The 19,607-nt window shown below is 35.0% G+C and overlaps 2 protein-coding genes across 4 annotated transcripts in view; one reads left to right on the top strand and one right to left on the bottom strand.

Annotated features, from left to right (window-relative positions):
• Positions 1-14,842, top strand: part of STYX (serine/threonine/tyrosine interacting protein) — a 60,207-nt gene extending 45,365 nt beyond the window's left edge. The window contains exon 9 of one of the 2 annotated variants that reach the window (XM_069082229.1): positions 13,613-14,842. In XM_069082229.1, coding sequence (XP_068938330.1) covers positions 13,613-13,806 — 194 coding nt within the window. In that variant the 3' untranslated portion in view covers positions 13,807-14,842. Of the gene's footprint in view, positions 1-1,222; positions 2,151-13,612 lie in introns of those variants that run through there. The other variant, XM_069082228.1, reaches the window with a different exon arrangement.
• The window catches only part of GNPNAT1 (glucosamine-phosphate N-acetyltransferase 1), a 34,496-nt gene continuing 20,977 nt past the window's right edge, over positions 6,089-19,607 (bottom strand). For both annotated transcript variants that reach the window (XM_069082226.1, XM_069082227.1), the window contains exons 2-6: positions 12,521-12,688; positions 11,461-11,523; positions 10,835-10,962; positions 9,658-9,719; positions 6,089-7,316 (exon numbers count right to left, since the gene is read on the bottom strand). In XM_069082226.1, the coding sequence (XP_068938327.1) occupies positions 7,169-7,316; positions 9,658-9,719; positions 10,835-10,962; positions 11,461-11,523; positions 12,521-12,688 (569 nt within the window). In that variant the 3' untranslated portion in view covers positions 6,089-7,168. The remainder of the gene's footprint in view (positions 7,317-9,657; positions 9,720-10,834; positions 10,963-11,460; positions 11,524-12,520; positions 12,689-19,607) is intronic.

The following is a 19,607-nucleotide window of genomic DNA, read 5'->3' as shown; positions in this document are numbered from 1 at the left end:
TGCAGATAAGGAAACTCACTTAACGAGAAGTTATACTTGTCACAATAATTAGTAGTAGAACTAGGTCTAGAATTCAGATCTTTTGACTTCTAGTACAGTTACACCATGTAACAACAGAAAATGAATATTAGAAAATAAAAGTAGGAAAATAGTCCTGCTGGTAAAGAGGATGTTTCCTATGAAAAATTAATCTCTTACATTTTATCAGAGTGCAAGATCAATTATTTTCATGTTTGAATCTTCCCAAGGAACAAGCATAGGATATTCATCAGTACCAACCCTTAAGGACTATTATCCGGAACTAGTGCAAGTAATACAATGCAAGAGAATTTACTGATGAAGCTGCCTCTCCTGGACTGTTTATTAATTTGTTCCTCCATTCCCTGTAGTTTTCCCTTTATTGAGATAAAGAAATTAATTTGGGATTTTGTTAGGGAGCATTCTAAATAGTCGTGGAAAATTTTTATTTTTAGTGAGTTGAATGGCTCATATTTGAAAAAGTATTTTTTAAAAGATGCCTTTATCTCAGAAAACGTGCAGAACATAATAGATTCCTCATCTGGTAGTAGCAGCTATGAAACGATTTCTCATGCTCTTTAGCACTAGTGATTTATAGCTGTACCTAATATATTGTACACACTGTATATCACTGCTATAGTAAAATAATGTAAAAAAAAAAACATGAAATGCTTAAATTGAATATTTTTTCCCCAAATTCCTGAAAATACCAGAAGACTTTCTATATTTTTTCCTCTTAGGTCTGACTTAAATCAGTTGTTAGGGGTACAAAGGTCCGAAACATTATAAAACCACATTTCATTGCTTTCTTTAATGTATTTTAAGACAGAGTTTTTCTTTTTTTTTTTTGAGAGGGGAAGGCAAGGCAGTTGGGGTTAAGTGACTTGCCCAAGGTCATACAACTAGTAAGTATTAAGTGTCTGAGATGGATTTGAACTCAGGTCCTCCTGACTCCAGGGCTATTGCTCTACTCACTGCGCCATCTAGTTGCCCCCAAGACATAATTTTTAAGATAGCTATCTCACATAAGAGTTTAGAAGTTGTAAAAAACATTACTCTCTGCCATGCAAGTCTTTAGTCTTCCAGTGACATTTCATAGTTATTAAGTAGATGGGATTAGACTTTCCTGGAACACCTTAATGCTTGCTGACAACTGAACTATTTAAAAGCCCAGTTTATGTTCTGTTTATGTTATAACTTTCAGGCAGTTTGAAACGTACACATGAAGAAGAAGAGGAATTTGGAAATATGCAAGTTGCTGCTGCTCAGAATGGATGATGGTGCCTCAGACCAACATTATATAGCATTTGAATTCCTGTATGTGAAGGGGAAAATACATTAATAATGTAAAATGAGAAAAACACAAGTAGCTTCTTTTCAATTACATGTTGCTTCCAAATGTCTTTCTCTGCAACTTGCTAAGCAACATTTTAAGAAAATGATGGACTTCTTGAATAGATGGCACTGATTGTTTTCTTCTTTTTTTTTTACACTTTACAGTTTTATTATAAAACAGATTTTTGGACTTGCAAATAAGTATTATTGCAATAATGCACTTTTCATACTTGAAAATGTCTTTATTTGTATGATATAAAGTTATTACTTTAAAGTAAAATGCAAGTTGGGGAGGCTTGTTTATAAAAATTATTTGTAATTTATAACAATTTACTAAAGAAAAGTTTGTTAAAATTCATTTTGTGTTTATACATTTTTAAAATAATTTTACAATTCAGTTTTATGGTAGAACTTCTTACAGAAATAGTAATGCAAGAATCTGCCACATTTTGAGTAAAAGTTTATGTACCTTGAACACCTTTCATGTTTGGAAAACTTTCCTTGGACTTCTGCGATATACTTCAAATCATGTCATTGGTTCAGCTTCCCTCATCACTGCATTGGCTAACCTATGTAAAACTTTTAAAGAAAGAAAAAAACACCTCCTTTTGCCAAGTGTATAGCACTGGCATTTCTGAAAAAAAAAAAAAAAAGATTGAGTTAGAAATTTCAAGTAAATATTCCTTTTTGGATTTTCTTTGGGTTAAAGCCATGTTTATCTGTGTTCTTTGGAAAAGTGTCTAATCTTTTTCTTTTGTCCAGAACTATTCCAAATACAGGTTACAACGTGTACTGTGTCATACTGGGTTTGTTTGTTTTTTTAATTCTAAGAAGTAGAAAAGTGCCTTCTATTGTTTCTAAAATTAGCTTTATTTATTGTGGCCTACAAATTGGATAGCACTTAGGAACAGTGAAAATGTTTGCAAAAATTTTATTATTCTTAGATATCTTAAGTTTTTTAACTGGAATTATAAAGCCTATTGTAAAAATTTGAGCAAATTGTTTAAAATGGACTATATCCTTCCCAACCCATTTTGTGCTATCTTTATGAGATTCTCAGATTTCTCTTTGCAGTGACTACTTTTGGAATGGTTTCTGGATCAATTACTTAACCAGTATTTTAAGCAAGCACATTTTATGGGTCTTTGGTTTTAATTATAAGATAGCATGTATTGCTTTTCCAAAATGTTGAAACAGAAGTGAATTTTTCACCTTTTTTTTGTTAGATAACAAAAACAAAATTTAACCCACTCTTCACTTTTCTCAGTGAAGTTTATGTTTTGAGTGCTTCATGGATTTTCTCTGATAGGCACCTATTACAAGGCCTTGTTATTTTGGACTCTCCTTTTGTTTCTATCCCATCATTCTTCTGTCCACCCTCTCCCTAAACCCCATAAATAATGCCAAGTAAACACATACATTATTAAATCGTACAGCATTTTGGGAGAGTAGTTTACTTAATATTTCAGGTTGACTAAGACATTTTATGTTGTCCCACTTAGTTGGAATATCCTTTTGGCTTCCTATGAGTGAATGAGTCAATAGTTTGTGAATGTCAGATGAGTTATATAATCTTTTAAAATACCTAAAATCATCACTTAAAAAGGTATGATAACAAAACCACATAGTAATCTAGAATGTTCTTACTACTTGTATTCCATTTTGAAGCATAGTGCTCATTATTACATTACAGATTTTCACTGGAGACTTAACCAAAATTCAGTTGGTGATGTCAGGTAACAGCTTTTGCTTTAAGTGGATCACTATACCAATTAATAAATGTCATCTAGCCCTTACTATTAAGTCATATTCTCAATACTCCATACTGCAGCTTCATTCTGTAGTCATTTTGAATTTAAATAACTTTTAAAAATACTTCATGTAGACCCAAAAGTTTACTTATCTCTCAAAATTGTCTTTCCTTTTATTAGTTTATTACTGTATTATTTATTAAACTGCTTTCCAATAGTTTTTAGAAATGCATTATTTAAATGTACCCATTAATTTGTTTAGGTATTGTCTTTTTGCTTGTTTTCTTGCTGTTTAATTATATGCTGTCACTGAAGTGCCTTTGTAGCACTCTTAAGTTAAACAGTTTCTCACAGACTTGTCAATTGTCTTGAGAGTGAAATTAATGCCTACAAGAAAACTTCATTCTGGTACTGATTTTCTAAGTCTCATCTTCGTGTTGTGAATGTTCTTTAATTTTTTGTTTTTTTTGTTTCCTTCCCTCAGGGAATATTTTCCATTCATTTCTCCAGCTTTAGTTTGTGATTTCTTTGTTTAATGATCTAAATTTTTCATCTAAATTTGATACATGAAGTAGGCCAGTGACCCAAGGCACTGAGAACTTTGTTTTTAATAATCCATTATAATTTTTATTATGAATACATTAAAAAAATCACTTTCTTTAGGGTTTTTCAGCCAGTGTGACTTTATGCTCAATCTAGGACATATGTAGGCACAAAGTGAAGTTAAAGTAAAATTACATCACAATCACACAGGTACACAGCAGCATGAAAATCTACTTTACTATTTATTGCAGAAGAAAGTAACATTTTACTAATGATTGTTTCAAATGTTGGAATTAAAAATTTTTCCTTCTAATCAGGTCGTTTTGTTCATGGTACTTTCTCTAGTCTAGAAAAATTTAAGAACAAGTACTTTCTGTTTAATGGTTACTTCTATAAGGTAAGGAATTTAAGAGAGAACTTTTGCTAATATCTCACCTCTAATTAACTTGTGAAGCAGAATGTTAGTTTTTGATCTTATCCTTCAGGAGAACTTTGAGGTTACTGTGTGAAAATGTTAAATATTTCTTTCCCCTTAAAGGTCTTTTTTATTCATAGTGATTCAATTGAGTTAAATCTAAACACAACTAAAATCTTTGTTTGGAAAGCTGGAATATATATATATATATATGTATATATATATATATATCAGGACCTCAGTTTACATAACCAACTGCATAATTTTACAGTGGTGACCAGTCTAATACAAAATTTTTTATGAGTGTTCATCTGGATCATTGTGCTTTCAGAAATGGTTGTTAATTGAAACTCCTAAAAGGAAAGTTTTTACTTCGTTACAAAAAAATAGAATTTCCAGGACCCTGAGATTTCAATGGTTTAAATGCTGGAGTTTCTTTTTACCCCTTCGTGGCAGCTAGAAATCACTTAAAATATTCAGATTTACATGCTAGCTTCCTCCTTTAGGGAGATGTCATACCTCACACACAGTTCAAGGTGTATCCTGAATTGCTAACATTTTACTGACATGTAGTTGTAATTTACTATGCAGCAAAATTATTCAAAAATAATAGCTTGTCTTTATATAGGTAATGTGTTTAATTCTGCTTTTAACAAATGTATCTTGGACAAAGGCTACTTACTGGTCCTTGCAAAAAACACTAAAAATTTATTTTGTGAATTAAACTCCATACAAAATAGATTTAGCATCTTGTGCCACTGCGTGAAAAAAAGAATTTATTCATTTAAAACTGATTTAGCTGCTTGATAATCGTGAATAAATTGTTTTCTATTTTCTGTTGATACTGTGTATAGTATAGTCCAATGGTTCAAACTTTTACATTTTCTAAGTACCTTTCCTAATAATGTGGTCCAGACTGGTTTAAAATTCCAGTTATGTAAAAATGTGAATGGATTTTTTTTTAATGTTTTAGTTTAAGTTCAGTTTTTAATCTAATCTACATTTTTTAAATCACCAAAGCTGACACATTTTAATGTTTGGTTTTTTTTAAGTTATAATTATTGTATCACAGAAACTTCAAGAGGTACAAAAGACCACAGGAACCATTTAGTCCAGCCAGCATCTGAACAACAATCTACTTCAAGCATTCCATTTTCCTTTTGGATAGCTATAATTACTGGGAAGTCAAAATTGGCCCCTCCTGCAACTTATGTTCACTGCTTAGTTCTGCCTTCTGAATTCAAACAGAATAAGTCAGATCCTTCTTCTTTATCACATCCCTTCGGATAACTGAATACCAGCTAAATTATCCTCCTAGGTCATAGCTTAGAATTTAGATTCTCTTAGATCATTGCACCTAAGAGGATAGTGATACGAATCATTGAGAGTAAAGTTTTAATAAATCTCCAGCTTGGGTGTGATTTTTTTTTTCCTTTTATTTTGTTTTGGTGCCACTTCATTTCTTTCCAGCACGTTTTCCTCACTCACTAATTTATTTCACAGGTCTTCAACTCAACTATGTGAATCAGTCTTCATTTCTAATAAAAACTGGATGGCTTTTTATGGCTTACTATAAATCTATTATACCTGGTTCGTTAAATGTAATTTGGGGGGACGGGGGGGGCAGCTAGGTGGCGCAGTGAGTAGAGGGCCAGCCCTGGGGTCAGGAGGACCTGAGTTCGGTTCCGGCCTCAGACACTTAACATACATCCAAAAAAAAGCTAGCCAGGTGACCTTGGGCAAGTTACTTAACTCCAACTGCCCTCCAAAAAAAAGGGGGGGGGGGGGGATCTGGGGTGGCTAGGTGGCACAGTGAATAGAGCACCTGCCCTGGAGTCAGGAGCACCTGAGTTCAAATTCAGCCTCAGACACTTAACACAAAACTAGCCATGTGACCTTGGGCAAATCACTTAACCCCAATTGCCCTCCAAAAAGAAAAAAAAAGGTAATCTAAAAAACAGCATATCCAGAAAAAGCACTAGCCGTCTTGGTAAGGATATGAAGCAAAGCAAATACAGTTAACAGATGATGAAAACAGATTATCTTTAATTATTTTGCAAACAGCTAATAAATAACACCTGAGAACCTAGAAGTTCAAGAATTATTAGGGGGAAACATGAAAAATTTTACAGTTCTATCATTAAAGTACTATTCATGTGAACAGTAATTTTACATTTTTATTTGATACTAAAAATAAAATTAAAAAAACAGCAAATACTAAAAAGTGCATGTTATCACTGAGAAATCCCCATCAGATTTTATGAATGCAACAAAAGCAATGTGATTTTCCTGTAAAAATGTTCAAAAGGGTAGTTGAAACTACATGTTGTATGTATCACTGAAAAGTTGAGATAGATCTGTTTTTCAGAATTGGGAAAAATCAAGATTACCACAATGCATAGTACCGATAAACACAGATGCCTAAATGTAGTGGAAGTCAAATTATATTGACATGGTTGGATAAAATGGGCTACATTAAATTTCACAGGTATTCTCATCATTCTCCCCTCCCCACATATTCAGTAAGTTTTTATCAAATTAAAATACTTAAAAAGGAAGGTTTTTAACTTTTTATAAAGCTATAATCTGATATTTGCCAATATTATTATTACCTCTCCAAAATATATGTGTTCAATGAGTTACAATGGCTAGTTTATTAAGAAGTCAGCTTACAATTAAAACCATGTCAGTTTTTTATTATAATTAAACTAGTTATCTGACAATTTCTGTACACTACAAGATATTCTCTTACACAATCTTTTTAATAAGATGTAAGATAGTAAACAGATACTCTATACTCTGACTACAAAGAAATAAAACCCAACTTTAGAAAAATACAGGAAAAATTTCAAGTTAAAAATATATTCCTTTGGTTAAAAGTCATCTCCTTCATAACATTCATTTATAGTATCACAGCATGCTTCACCAATCCAATTTATTCTTCTAATATGCCAAACTTGTGGACTAAAAATTTTTGTACAATATTTTATGGGGGAAAGGGAGGTGTCACTGGTTTTGTAACAATAAAATACTTTGATTTTCTAAAAGAATAGCTTTGTTGCAGTAAATTTCTTTGCTTTTATTCTAAAAATTATTCTTGCCATCATTACTTTAGGAACCTGTGATACATGTAGTTTTCTTCAGATATGGTATATCCAAACTTTTTGTAGAAACCAACGTTTTGTGGAAGACATTCAAGGGTAATTTTGTAACAGTTCAGTTTTTTACTTAGCAGAGTAAGAGTTGACAATAACCTGAAAAAGAAGAATAAACTAAGAATTAGGTTATTTTTAATAGCTTTTTGAAAGAGAGATGAATTTTTGATGGCAGCCCTTTTAAAAAATTCTGCACTTTCAAAGAATTTTCTCAAAATTAAAATATAAAATGTGATTAAAGTTTAAATATAACTAAATCTCCACCTTTATATCAACTGCAAGATATCACTCATATTGCATATGCAAAAAAATACAAAATGGTTTATAGAAATAAGATGGTAGTATTTCTTGAACTGCTGAGAATATTTACCAAAAGACATGTTTTAGAACTTCATTCTAGGAAGGGGAATATTTATGCTTCTAAGATCTACTGAAACAATTCTACAGATAAAGTTTTGTTTTTGTTTTTAGCATTTCATTTTAAAAACAAATTCCAACTACTTTTGAGGTTCAACCAGGCATATGTTTTAATCCAATTAACATGAACTAGAAATGAAACCAAAATATTTACATTTGAACTGTTAAAAACTAGTTTTTAAAAACCCAACCTATAATTAGTTGGAACAAGTAAAATTCTACATGGCTTTAAGGAAAAAAGTAAACAGAAGTTAAAAGTTGAGAAGCTCCTACTTTCCATAGACAAGGGCAGCTAGGTAGGTAGTGCAGTGCATCTGGGCCTGGAGTCAGGAAGTCTTCCTGAGTTCAAAAACCTCAGACACTAGCTGCATGACCCTGGGCAAGTCCCTTTGCCTGTTTCCTCATCTATAAAATAAGTTGAAGGAAATGACAAACCATTCCAGTACCTTTGCCAAGAAAACCACAAATAGGGACATAAAGAGTCGGACATGACTGAACAAACTTTCCATGGTTTATTTCAATATTATTGAAGCATGTTTTTGTTCTTAGTGTTTCTAACCATCCTAGAATCAGTACTCCTAATGTGGTTCAGTCCAAAGCCCTGTTTTTGTATTCATCTTCTGTATATACCTTGTAAAAATTTAATTTGGTGTATTCCTCTTTAATCCTTTTAGAAATTTGTTATAAAAAATTTATAGGATTATATTTGGGAATGAATACAATTTTAAAAGGCACTAAATTCCTTGAGTGTCTGCATCATTTTCTTCAGGCAACAGTTTTCTCTGCCTCATTAATAACTGTTTCTATTTTAAGTTCCATCCCTCTTAATTCTTTTAATCTTGAAAAAGGTTAAAAAAAAAAGTACTATAATTATAAATAGGGTTGTGTATATATATATACACACGTATGCATGTGTATATGCACGATTAAGGAAAATTAATCTATAATGGGTTATTAAGGCCATTTGTGATAAATTTCTAAATCTGAAGTTGATTTCAGTGAAAAATCATATTCCTCCCACATTTGTCTTTTGTACCAATGTGAGAGACTAAATTGAATGGACCATTACTCAAATCTATATGGTATTTCTCATATATATTTTAGTACAAATGTAAATCTTTTTAAAACAAAATGTACCACAGGTTTAAAGCTAAAAGGAACCTTAAAGGTATCTAGCCCAATCTCATCATTTCACAGAATTAAGGCTCAAAGAGGTTTACTGAGCTGCCAAAGTCATACAAGTAACAAGCATTAAGGCCAATGAATTGAACCCAAATCTTATGACTTCAAACTTGGTGCCCTTCTGCCTATAGTGACAAATGGCTGATCTTTAGAAAATTTTGCCAGGAGAGACAGTATGGTGAGTCCTGGGTCCTTTCCAGGATTCTAAAACCATGGAGTGACATTACAATGTTCTCTGGGTCCTAGTTAATTATTGCCAGTTATTGATTATATCTTAGAAATTGCCACAAAAAAGTACAGCTCTTTTTAAACTTATACTGGAATTCTAAAACTAGCTTGAATATTTTGTTTTAAACATGAACATAAAAGCTATAACATAACTTCAAATGAGGTATTGAATCAGCTTTCTTCTTGAGTCATTTTTCAGTGGTGTCCAAACTCATGATCCAATTCTGGGTTTTCTTGGCAAAGATCCTGGAATGGTTTGCCATTTCCTTCTCCAGCTTAAACAGGGTTAAGTTGATTTGCTTAGGGTCATGCAGTTACTTCGTGTCTGAAGCAAGATTTAAACACAGGAAGATAAGTCTTCCTGACTTCAGGTCCAGGACTCTATCCACTGTGCCAACTAGCTCTCCCCCTATTTCAGTCTTTTTTTTGTCTTTATTAATTTGTTTGCTTACTTTTAGTTTACAAGATTCACATACAAGTTCCACAATTCCTTGAGTTTCACATTTTTCCACCTCTTTCCTCTCCCCCAATTCAATCTTGACAAGAATTGATTATGTATGAAGAATACCTAATCTACCCAGAGTTGATATTGTTTCTGTAGCAAAATACTTACAATTTTCCCAGTTGTTTTCCTCTGCATTCATCACTCACAACAACATCTTCTACTCTTCCTCTCTGTGAAAATATTTATCCTTGTGTTTAGTTAAAAAAGGAACCTTTTGTCTGATAAATTAGTAAGTGAACAGTCTTTATTGGCTTCATTTTGATAAGTAGTCAGATGAAGAGAAATGCATATCACTTACAAGCTTGTATGGCATTGCTACCAGAACACAGTTTTATGTACTTTTGTCTCTGTAATATTCCTGGAAAGAGTGTAGTATTTTGTAAGGAGTACTGGGTTTGGAATCAGAGAACCTGGGTTCAAATTCCAGCCCTGCTACTTATGAGGTGTATGACCTTGGGCAAACTGCTTAACCTTTCTGGGTCTAAATGATTTCTTTATAATCATAGAAAGATACCTTATTTAGCACCAATTTACCTTTTTAAAAAGCAATAATTTAGTCATAATTTGGCTTTACAGAAACTCCTCCCTGCCGTCTTGTTCCCACTTTTGTGCCTGACTTCTGGTGCAATTTACTTAAGTTCATGAACTCTCCTCAGACCCATTAATCAATGCTTTAAAACTGATATGACTTTTTGGAAGAGTATTGCTACCTTTAAAGGTACCAACTAGTACAGCAATAGTTCCCTATTAAGTATTCTAGATACTTGCTTCTAAGACTTCATGCACATGACCCGATCTTTTTCTTTACCCAATTCTTAATTTTTTGGTCTACTCAGTCCTTACTGACTTCACTCCATGCTTGTTTTTCTTTGTATTTATCAGCATACACTAAGACCAACTTCAATTATTAAGTATAATTTCGCTGTATTTAGGGATTAAAATTTTTTCCAGGCTAACAGATTTCTAATTTTACAACAAAAGTCAATGAAAGATGATACATTTCACAGAAATTATTCATGATATTTGTTATAGAACTTAAAATTAACAAAGCACTTTTCTCATGAAACCTTACAGGGTAAAAGACTATTTTAAAGCTAAAGGAAGCCAGCTCAAGTAGATTAAGTGAATTGCCTAGAATCAGAAGACTGTCATGACTGAGATCTCCTGACTCAAGTTACTGCTCTTCTATAGCTGTTTTTAACACTAACATTGTTTAAATGCATTTGTTCCATTTTGTCAAGGAATGTCAAACTTACTCTCACAGGCTAGAATAAGAAAAGCATACCTTTGCACATGAATGGATGAATTTATGTTCTATTATTAGAGTAGCTGTAGCAACAATCTGCCCTATAGTGACATCTTCTACAACTGTAACATAATAATCCCCTGATTTCCTCATGTGCTCAAATGATCCTGTAGGAATAGGAAAAGACATCATTATATGATCGCTGTATAACTTTAGTAGGTTCTGTCTGCTGAGCATTTTAGACTATTTTGCCAGCTACATTCAAATTTCAATTGTAAAGAAAAATAATCATCTATTATGAAAAAATGGAGATAACATTTTAAAAAATGTTTTAAAACAAAGATCTATTGTTTTTTGATAAGGCAATAATAGTACGCACATTCAATGGAACCTATGCTATGATATCTATACAGCATAAGAAACTCCCAAAGCCAGGGTAAGAATTGCATCAATCCATAGAGATAGAGAGATAAAGATATATCATTCATCTTTCTTATATTTCAACCTTTGACTAAGGTAAGCCTTATATATAATGAATACTTAACTAATTTTTCTATTTGTTTTCCCACATGTAGACACACATTAGGGCAGAATAAAGCCCACACAAAGAACAATTTACCTTTCTTTTATTCCTTTTCAAATAACATAGATAAATGTGTACTCACTCATAAATTGCTCAGGGCTGACCATTCCAGTTTCTGTCAGTTGACCAAGTACCTTAAAAAATCCTAGTTCAGAAAAACAAATTTCATATAAAATGACAATTTTTTAAAGCAAAGGTGCATTTTGGAAGAAACTAAAACCTAGGTCTATGTTTTTACATGCAATCACAACTCCTACCACCCCCCTTAACCTCCCCCAAAAAACATTTAAGTATCACATCTCTCAAATGGCAGTATTTATTTTTTTAAATAACATCTATATTTTTCAAGACAAAAAAAAACATAAATGGATTGCATTTATGAATGATATCAATTATCACACAATGCATGTACACAAAAATGTGTTTTAGGTATCCCAAAATTTATGGTACCAAAACACAGAAACTGCTTTTTTAAAAGCTAACATGCTTTTTTTTCAAAGGACAAAAATCTTTTTTTTTTTTCTTGTAGCCACAGGAATAGACATCATCAAAAATCATATTATTTAGCTTTAAGTTAGACATGTTTTAAGGTTCATGACAACCATTTTGCTCTAGCTTTAGATATTTATTTCAATTTGCCTAATTTGGTGAATGAAAACAATTTGTGTATAATCAGTTTCATTTTACATGAGATTTTTCCACAGTGTGGCTTAATCTGAGAAAAATATTATTGGAGAAAAAGCTGAAAGAGGACCTACTCAGTAATTTCTTATAGCCTGAAAAGAAATCTATGGTCCCTTTAAATCAAAGCACTTATCTATTAGTAAGTTATTTCAAGGAGAGAGAGAATCAAAAAGAAAAAGTGTAATTCCTCCCAGCAGAAAGGAGATTTAAAGATATAGAGGGTAAGGAGAAAATATCTCTACCATTCCTTCTGAATTATGTTCATTGTGTATCTGATTTAATGTTGAACACAGTATCTCAACCTTCATATTTAAATAAAGATTTAAAAATACATAATAAATATATTAACCTTAAATCTTAAATCTTATCATCTGCATCAATGTTAACTGGCTTTCATTAGCACAGATAAGAGTAAATCAATTCAAGGCATGATTAACAAATATAAAGTTAATCACTACCTCTGTTTAGATCTGCAGTGCAAAGAGGCCTCAAAACCAAACCATCTCCTGGGTATGTTGGGGAAATGGCTGGAGAAAATGTTGCCGTGTTCTGGCTCCAATCCACCTCTTTCAATAGACTTGGGTCAAACATAGGTGTTTCATCAGGTTTCATGACTGCAATGAGGCCTGAAATTAAAATAATTTATACAAAGAACTTTTTTGTCTCAGAAAAAAAATATTTTTAAAGTTAATATTTCTTCAGAGGAAAGCAATTTTTGAATAATACAAAAAAGTAATCAGTGAAATTTAAGTTTTGAAAATATATGAAGGGGGGAATGAGAGGAGGTGGAGCCAAGAAGGCGGAGTAGAAGCACAAACTCGGTGCAGGCTCCCCTCCAATCACTTCCAATACATGTAAAAAAATGATTCTAAAACAAACTTTAGAGCTACAGAACCCACAAAGACAAAGAGAAACAAAGCTCCCACTAAAAGAAGCCTGGCAGGCCAACAGGAAGAATCTATCGCAGCAGGCTGGGAGCTAAGCACAGCCCCATGTGAGCCACAGGGTTCCCAGCCCCAGGGCAGCCCCTACCAGCAACAGGCCCAGAGTAGATTCAGGAGAGAATCACCAGCAGCTGTGGCAGTTTCCAGAATTATAAAGCCACAAATGCCAAAAAGAAAGTAAAAGGTCAATGTGGAACTTTGTGGGAGCAGGGGACCAAGAGTTCAGTCCAGCCCCTGACCCCAGAGCAAGAACCAGCAGAGGCACAGCAGTTTTGCAGCCGCCCTTGCTGGGCTGTCTCAGGAGTTCCTGCTTGCAGACTGCAGGGGGATCAAGCAACTATTCAGAGGGTAATCACTCTTGCTTTGACCTGCTTGGATCTGGATTGTGGTCTTGGGTGGTAGTCCTAGGGTGTGTGACCAGTGAGTCAGAGCATGTGGGGGCTGTAGAGAGGGAGCCCTCCTAATAGCTCTGGCAGCTGCAAAAACCCCAGTGATTCCATTTTGGAAACAGAATTCTATTGGTGCAAAGAGCTCAAAAGTCAAGTAATTGACTGGCAAGATGAGCAAGCCCAGGAAACGTAATCAAACCATATATTCCTTTTCTAGGGACAAAAAGGATCAAGGCATGGAGCAAGAGGAAGACAGTGAAGTCAGAACTCCTGCATCAAAAGCATCCAAGAGAAATAGGAACTGGTTACAGGCCACGGAAGAACTCAAGAAGGAGTGAAAATCAAGTAAGAAAAGTGGAGGAAAAATTGGGAAGAGAAATGAGAATGATGCAAGAAAATCATGAAAAGTGAGTCAACAGCCTGCTAAAGGAGACCCAAAAATACACTGAAGAAAATAACACCTTAAAAAATAGACTGGACTCAAGTGTCAAAAAATCCCCAAAAAGCCAATGAGGAGAAGAATGCCTTAAAAGCCAAATTTGCCAGATGGAAAAGGAATTTCAAAAACTCACTGAAGAGAATAATTCCTTCAAAATAAGATTGGAGCAACTGGAAGCTAATGACTTTATGAGAAATGAAGATACTATAAAACAGATGTAAACAAATGAAAAAAAAGAAGGCAATATGAAATATCTCACTGGAAAAAACCACTGACCTGGAAAATAGATCCAGGAGAGGTGATTTAAAAAGTATTAGATTACCTGAAAGCCATGATCAAAAAAAGAGTCTAGACAACATCTTGCAAGAAATTATCAAGCAAAACTGCTCTGATATTTTAGAACCTGAGGGCAAAATAGAAATTGAAAGAATTCACTGATCACCTCTTGAAAAAGATTCCCAAAAGAAAACTCCTAGAAATAGTATAGCCAAATTCCAGAGTTCCCAGGTCAAGGAGAAAATACTGCAAGCAGTTGGGAAGAGACAATTTGGATATTGTGGAAACACAATCAGGATAACACAAGACCTAGCAGCTTCTACATTAAGGGATCAAAGGGCTTGGAATATGATATTCTGGAGGTCAAAGGATCTAGGACTAAAAAACCAAGAATCATCTACCCAGCAAAACTGAGTATAATGCTACAGAAGAAAATATGGTCATTGAATGAAACAGAGGATTTTCAAGCATTCCTAATGAAAAAACCAGAGCTGAACAGAAAATTTGACTTTCAAATACAAGAGTCAAGAGAAGCATGAGAAGGTAAACAGGAAAAAGAAATAAGGAACTTTAATTAAAGTTGAACTATTTACATTCCTACATGGAAAAACGATAATTCTAACTCATAAGACTGTTCTCAGTATGAGGAGAGTTGAAGGGAATATATATGTATATATACATATATGTGTATGTATAGGAGGGTGTATGTGTATATGAATATATGAGTGGGAATATGTATGTTCATATATACATAGAGCGCACAGGATGAGTTTAATATGAAGAAATTATATCTAAAAAATAAAATTAAGAGGTGAGAGAGAAATTTATTGGGAGGAGAAAAAAGGAGATAGATTAGGGTAAATTATCTCATATAAAAAGAGGCAAGAGAAAACAGTTACAATGGAGGGTAAGAACAGGAAGGTGAAAGGGAATGGAACAACCTTATTCTCACTGAATTTGGCATAAGGAGGGAACAGCATACACACTCAATTGGGTATCTTACCCTACAGGAAAATAGGGGGGCAGGGGATAGAAGGGAGGGCAGATTGGGGGAGAGAGTAGTTAGAAGCAAACATTTTTGAAAAGGGACAAGGTCAAAGGAGAAAAGTGGAATAAGTGAGGGCCGGGATAGGATAGAGGGAAATATAGTTGGTCTTTCACAATATGACAGTTATGGAAATGATCTGAGTAACTGAACATGTACAACCTATATTGAATTGCTTGTCTTCCCAGTTGGGGCAGGTGAAGAGGGAGGAAGGGAAAAAAATCTGGTACTCAAAGTTTTAAAAATAAATGTTTAAAAAAAAATTGCTTTTTACATGCAACTGGGAAATAAGATGTACTGGCACTGAGATACAGAAGTCCGTCTTGCCCTGCTACAAAGTGAGAGGGGTGATGGGGGAAGATATAAGGAGAATGGATTTGGGGAAAGGGGTATTCAGTGGGCTTGCTATTTTGGGGTGGGGGGTAGGGGAAAGAAAGGGAGAAAAAATTGTTTTGTAAGTCAAATTCTTGTAGAAATGAATGTTGAGAACTAAAAATAAATTCATCTAAAAAATATATGAAGGCAGTTAAGTAATTTTGGTTTCTCAATTCTATATGTCACCACATATATACACAGACTGTTTAAAATAGTATCTCACATTTATATTAGTTAGCAAAGTATTTTATATACATTATTCCATTTGACTCCCGCAATACTGCTGTAACATAGCACAATTTTACAAATTTTTTTTAATCACAATTTTACAAATAAGGAAGAGAGATTAAGTAATTTTCCCAGAGCCTACAGCTAGTATCTGAAAGAGGGATAAGAACCTGACTAAACATCCAACACTATCCACTATACCATAATACCTTTGTTACTAATTTTATGTAGAATAAATGTGTGAGGCTACAAATTTTTAAAGACAGGAAATTTGCTTATGAGTGGGTTTACAAAATTTCGAAGTCTCTTCCATATCCAGATACTATCAATGTACTAAAAAAAACCTGTCAGAACCCACCCCTGCCCAATTCCACTAACTCTCAGTACTATCCCATCACTATTTTCTGCCTTCCCAATCTTCCATGAATCAGTTCAATTCCAATTTTCTCTTCTCTTATTTCCCTGTCCTTTCACACCAATCATGCCTCGCCAAATTCTAATCCTGGATTACACCATCTTTCTCCTTTGCACAAATTGCTGAATAGAAATGGAGAAAACAGTGAAATCACAATGACAGGATATACCATACGTTTATGCTAATGCTAATCTCAAATGGGCTCTCACTACAAGACAACCGTATCACATTCCTCCTTAATTAACTATCCCATTTGGTCTGAACCTTTCTTCTCTTTTCAGGTCATGCCACTCATTTCTGACAATCTTCATATCTTAACAACCAAAAAAATGTGATGCCACCTTTCCTCTTCCTCTCAATCCCTGATAGGTCCCATTAGCTTCTCCTTTGTCCAGTCTTTGATGAGAAGATGGTCTTTCTGTTCATTAAGGTCAGCCCTTCCACATGTATCCTCAATCCCCTCCTAATACCTTATTATCCACTCTATTGCCCCCCAATATTTAATCTCTCCCTATTTTTTTTTGGCTAGCTACAAATATGCTCAAGTTCTCCTACATCCTTTGAAAATCCTTGCTAGATTCCTACCTGCTATTGCCCTCGGTCGTGCCTTCTTTTCTCAACTAAACCCGAAAAGCTATCTACAACAGGTGCTTCTACTTACTCTTCTCACACATTCTTTTAAAGTCTTGGTGTCTCTTGGTTCTCCTTTGCATATTAATGCCCCTCAGATCCCAGTCTCATTAATTAGGAATGTGTAAGAGGGCTGCAGTGCAAAAAAGGGGTGGGGGACGCCCTTAGTTGAGATTAGCTAGCACAAACTTATGGATCAGTCCCAATTTAATAATGTGACAAGCACTATGCTAAACACTGGTAATACAAAAAGAAGCAAGACAGTCCCTGGCCCTAAAGGAATTTACAATAAAAAGGGGAAAGACCACATTCAAACAAATATAAACAAACAAGCAACAGACAGGATAAATAGGAAATAATTAACAAAGGAAAGGTGCTTGAATTAAGAGGGATTGGGAGAGGCTTCCTATAAAAGATGGGATTTTAGTTGAGACTTACTTAAAGGAAGCCGCCACCCAAGTCAGTAGAAGGGAGCAGTAGAAGGAAGGCAAGAAGATCCGCCAGAGAAAATGCCTGGACCTGAGAGCTGGAATATCTTGTTCATGGAAAAGCCATGAGGACAGTGCCACTGGATTGAAAAATATATTTGTGGGAAATACGATATACTAAGACTAAAAAGGTAGGAAGAGGACAAGTTAGGAATGGCTTTGAATGCCAAACAGGATTTTGGTTTTGTTCCTGGAGGTAGTAGGAAGTCACTACAGTTTACTGGGGGAGAGGGTGACATGATCTGACCTGTGTTTTAGGAAAATCCCTTTAGTGACTGAATGGAGGATGTGGAGTGGAGAAAGAAGAAGCAGGCAGACCCACCAGCAGGTTACAAAGGTGAAATCAACAGGCCTTGGCAACAGATTGTATGTGAGGGGTGAGGGATAATGAGGAGTTGAGAATAACTCCTAAAAGTTTCACATCTAGGTTTTGAACCTGAGGGACTGGATGGTGCTATACTCTACAGGAATAGGAAAAGTATGGGGAGAGGGAAGGGAAGGGTTTAGGGGGAATGATAATGAATTCTGTTTTGGACATGCTGATGTAATGGGAATGTAAATTTTTAAGATCTTCCCTGCCCCTAGGCTAAAGTGCACCTGGGTGGGAGGCTTGTTTTTCAGTAGATACTTCTTGATCAGCCAGTGAGTCAATAAGGTTGTTACATTATCTGAGCCAGGAGAAGGCTATATAAGCCCTGATGTGTAGCTTTGTTTTGGGGCTCACTTTGAGAAGTGTTCTGTGATTTGATCAGATGAAACTCTGGGAAGCCGTTGTTGAGAGTCCCCCGGCTTTAAAAAACCCAGATGTTGATCTGGTATGGATGTAATGGTTGGACAGTTTGGAAACTGTCTACTTGATTTGTTTCTCTGTCTTGATAATTCTGTCTATAAACTATGAAGTTCGGGGTGCTGACCTTTTTCCCCTGAACTAGGTGAACGATATATGTTTGACTGATTAAAGTGAGCTTGTTAACCTATTTTGAGTTGCTTTCCTTTATCAAAGCAGATCCAAGAACCTGTGTTGGCAGCAACCCTGGGGACACTTGGGGTGCTTGCTGATACAGCTGATCCGGTTTAAGGTGTCTGAAAAGCAGTTGGAGATGCAAGACTGAAGGTCAGCAGAGAAGTGGGATAGGTGGATTTAAGAATTGTCACCATAGATATGATAATTAAATCCATGGAGCTGATGAGATCATCAAGTGAAGTACTATAGAGGAAGAAGATAGTCCATGACAAAACCATATAGGATACCCTATAGTTAAAGGGCATGATCTAGAGGAGGATCCCCCAAATGAGAATGAGGAGTGGTCAGTCAGAAAGCGAAGAAGAGAACCAGGAGAGCAGTGTCACAAAAACCTAAGGAGAAGACAGTATACAAGAGAAGATGGTGATTAACAATGTCACAGGCTGCAGAGAGGTCGAGAACAAAAACTGAGAAAAGGCCATGGATTTGGCAACTAAGAGATCATTGCTAACTTTGGGGAGAGGAATTTCAGTGGAGGGATAAGATCAGAAGCCATATTGTAACGGATTAAGAAGAAAATGAGAAGAGAGCAGATGGTCTGTTTTAATTTAATCAAAAAGGGTAGTAGAGACACAGGACACTAGTTAGAAGGGATAGAAGGATCAAGTAATTTTTTTTCTTTTTGGATGAAGGCGACATGGGCGTGTCTTTAGGCAGTAAGGAATAAACCAGTAGAGAGGGAGGGATTGAAAATAAGTGATAGAGGGGGATTACAGAGGCAGCAGTCTGTTGGAGGAGAGGGGATGGAATGGGATTGCTTGGGGTTGGGCCTTGATAAGGAGTAAGGCCACCTCATCATGTGGGACAGGAGTAAAGGAGAAGAAAGCAGCAGAATGCATCTGAGAGAGAGGATATAAAGAACAGGGGAGAAGAAAGAGTTCATTGTGAATGGCCTCAAATTTTTTCTGTAAATTATGAGGCAAAGTTCTCAGCTGAGGGAATGGAGGAAAAGGAAATCATGAGAGGCTTGAGGGGGAATGAAAGGCTTTACAAGAGCCACTTTGGAGGGGGACTGTGGGATAATGAACTGATGAAACAGGTCAAGTAGGACCAGTTGAGGTAATGTAACAAATTTATAGCATACCCAGTCGGGATAGTGGCTTGATTTTCTCCACCTTCATACACCCTCACCTGTGTGCAGAAGTAAAGGTGGCAAATGGTAGGAGTGATCCACAGTTGAGGTTGGGCAGGAAATAACTGGTGAAATAATACTGGACTAGGAATTGAAGAGAGGAGAAGAGTATGAAGAAGAAGAGTATACAGCAAGGGATCAAGATGGGAGAAATGGAATG

Source organism: Petaurus breviceps, unplaced genomic scaffold (assembly GCF_028583685.1).
Source record: "Petaurus breviceps papuanus isolate PSGF00001 unplaced genomic scaffold, PetGlider_PUasm1.0 164, whole genome shotgun sequence".
Taxonomy (NCBI): domain Eukaryota; kingdom Metazoa; phylum Chordata; class Mammalia; order Diprotodontia; family Petauridae; genus Petaurus; species Petaurus breviceps.
The sequence above is the reverse complement of the archived record's forward strand: the minus strand, read 5'-3'. Positions and strand labels throughout refer to the sequence as shown.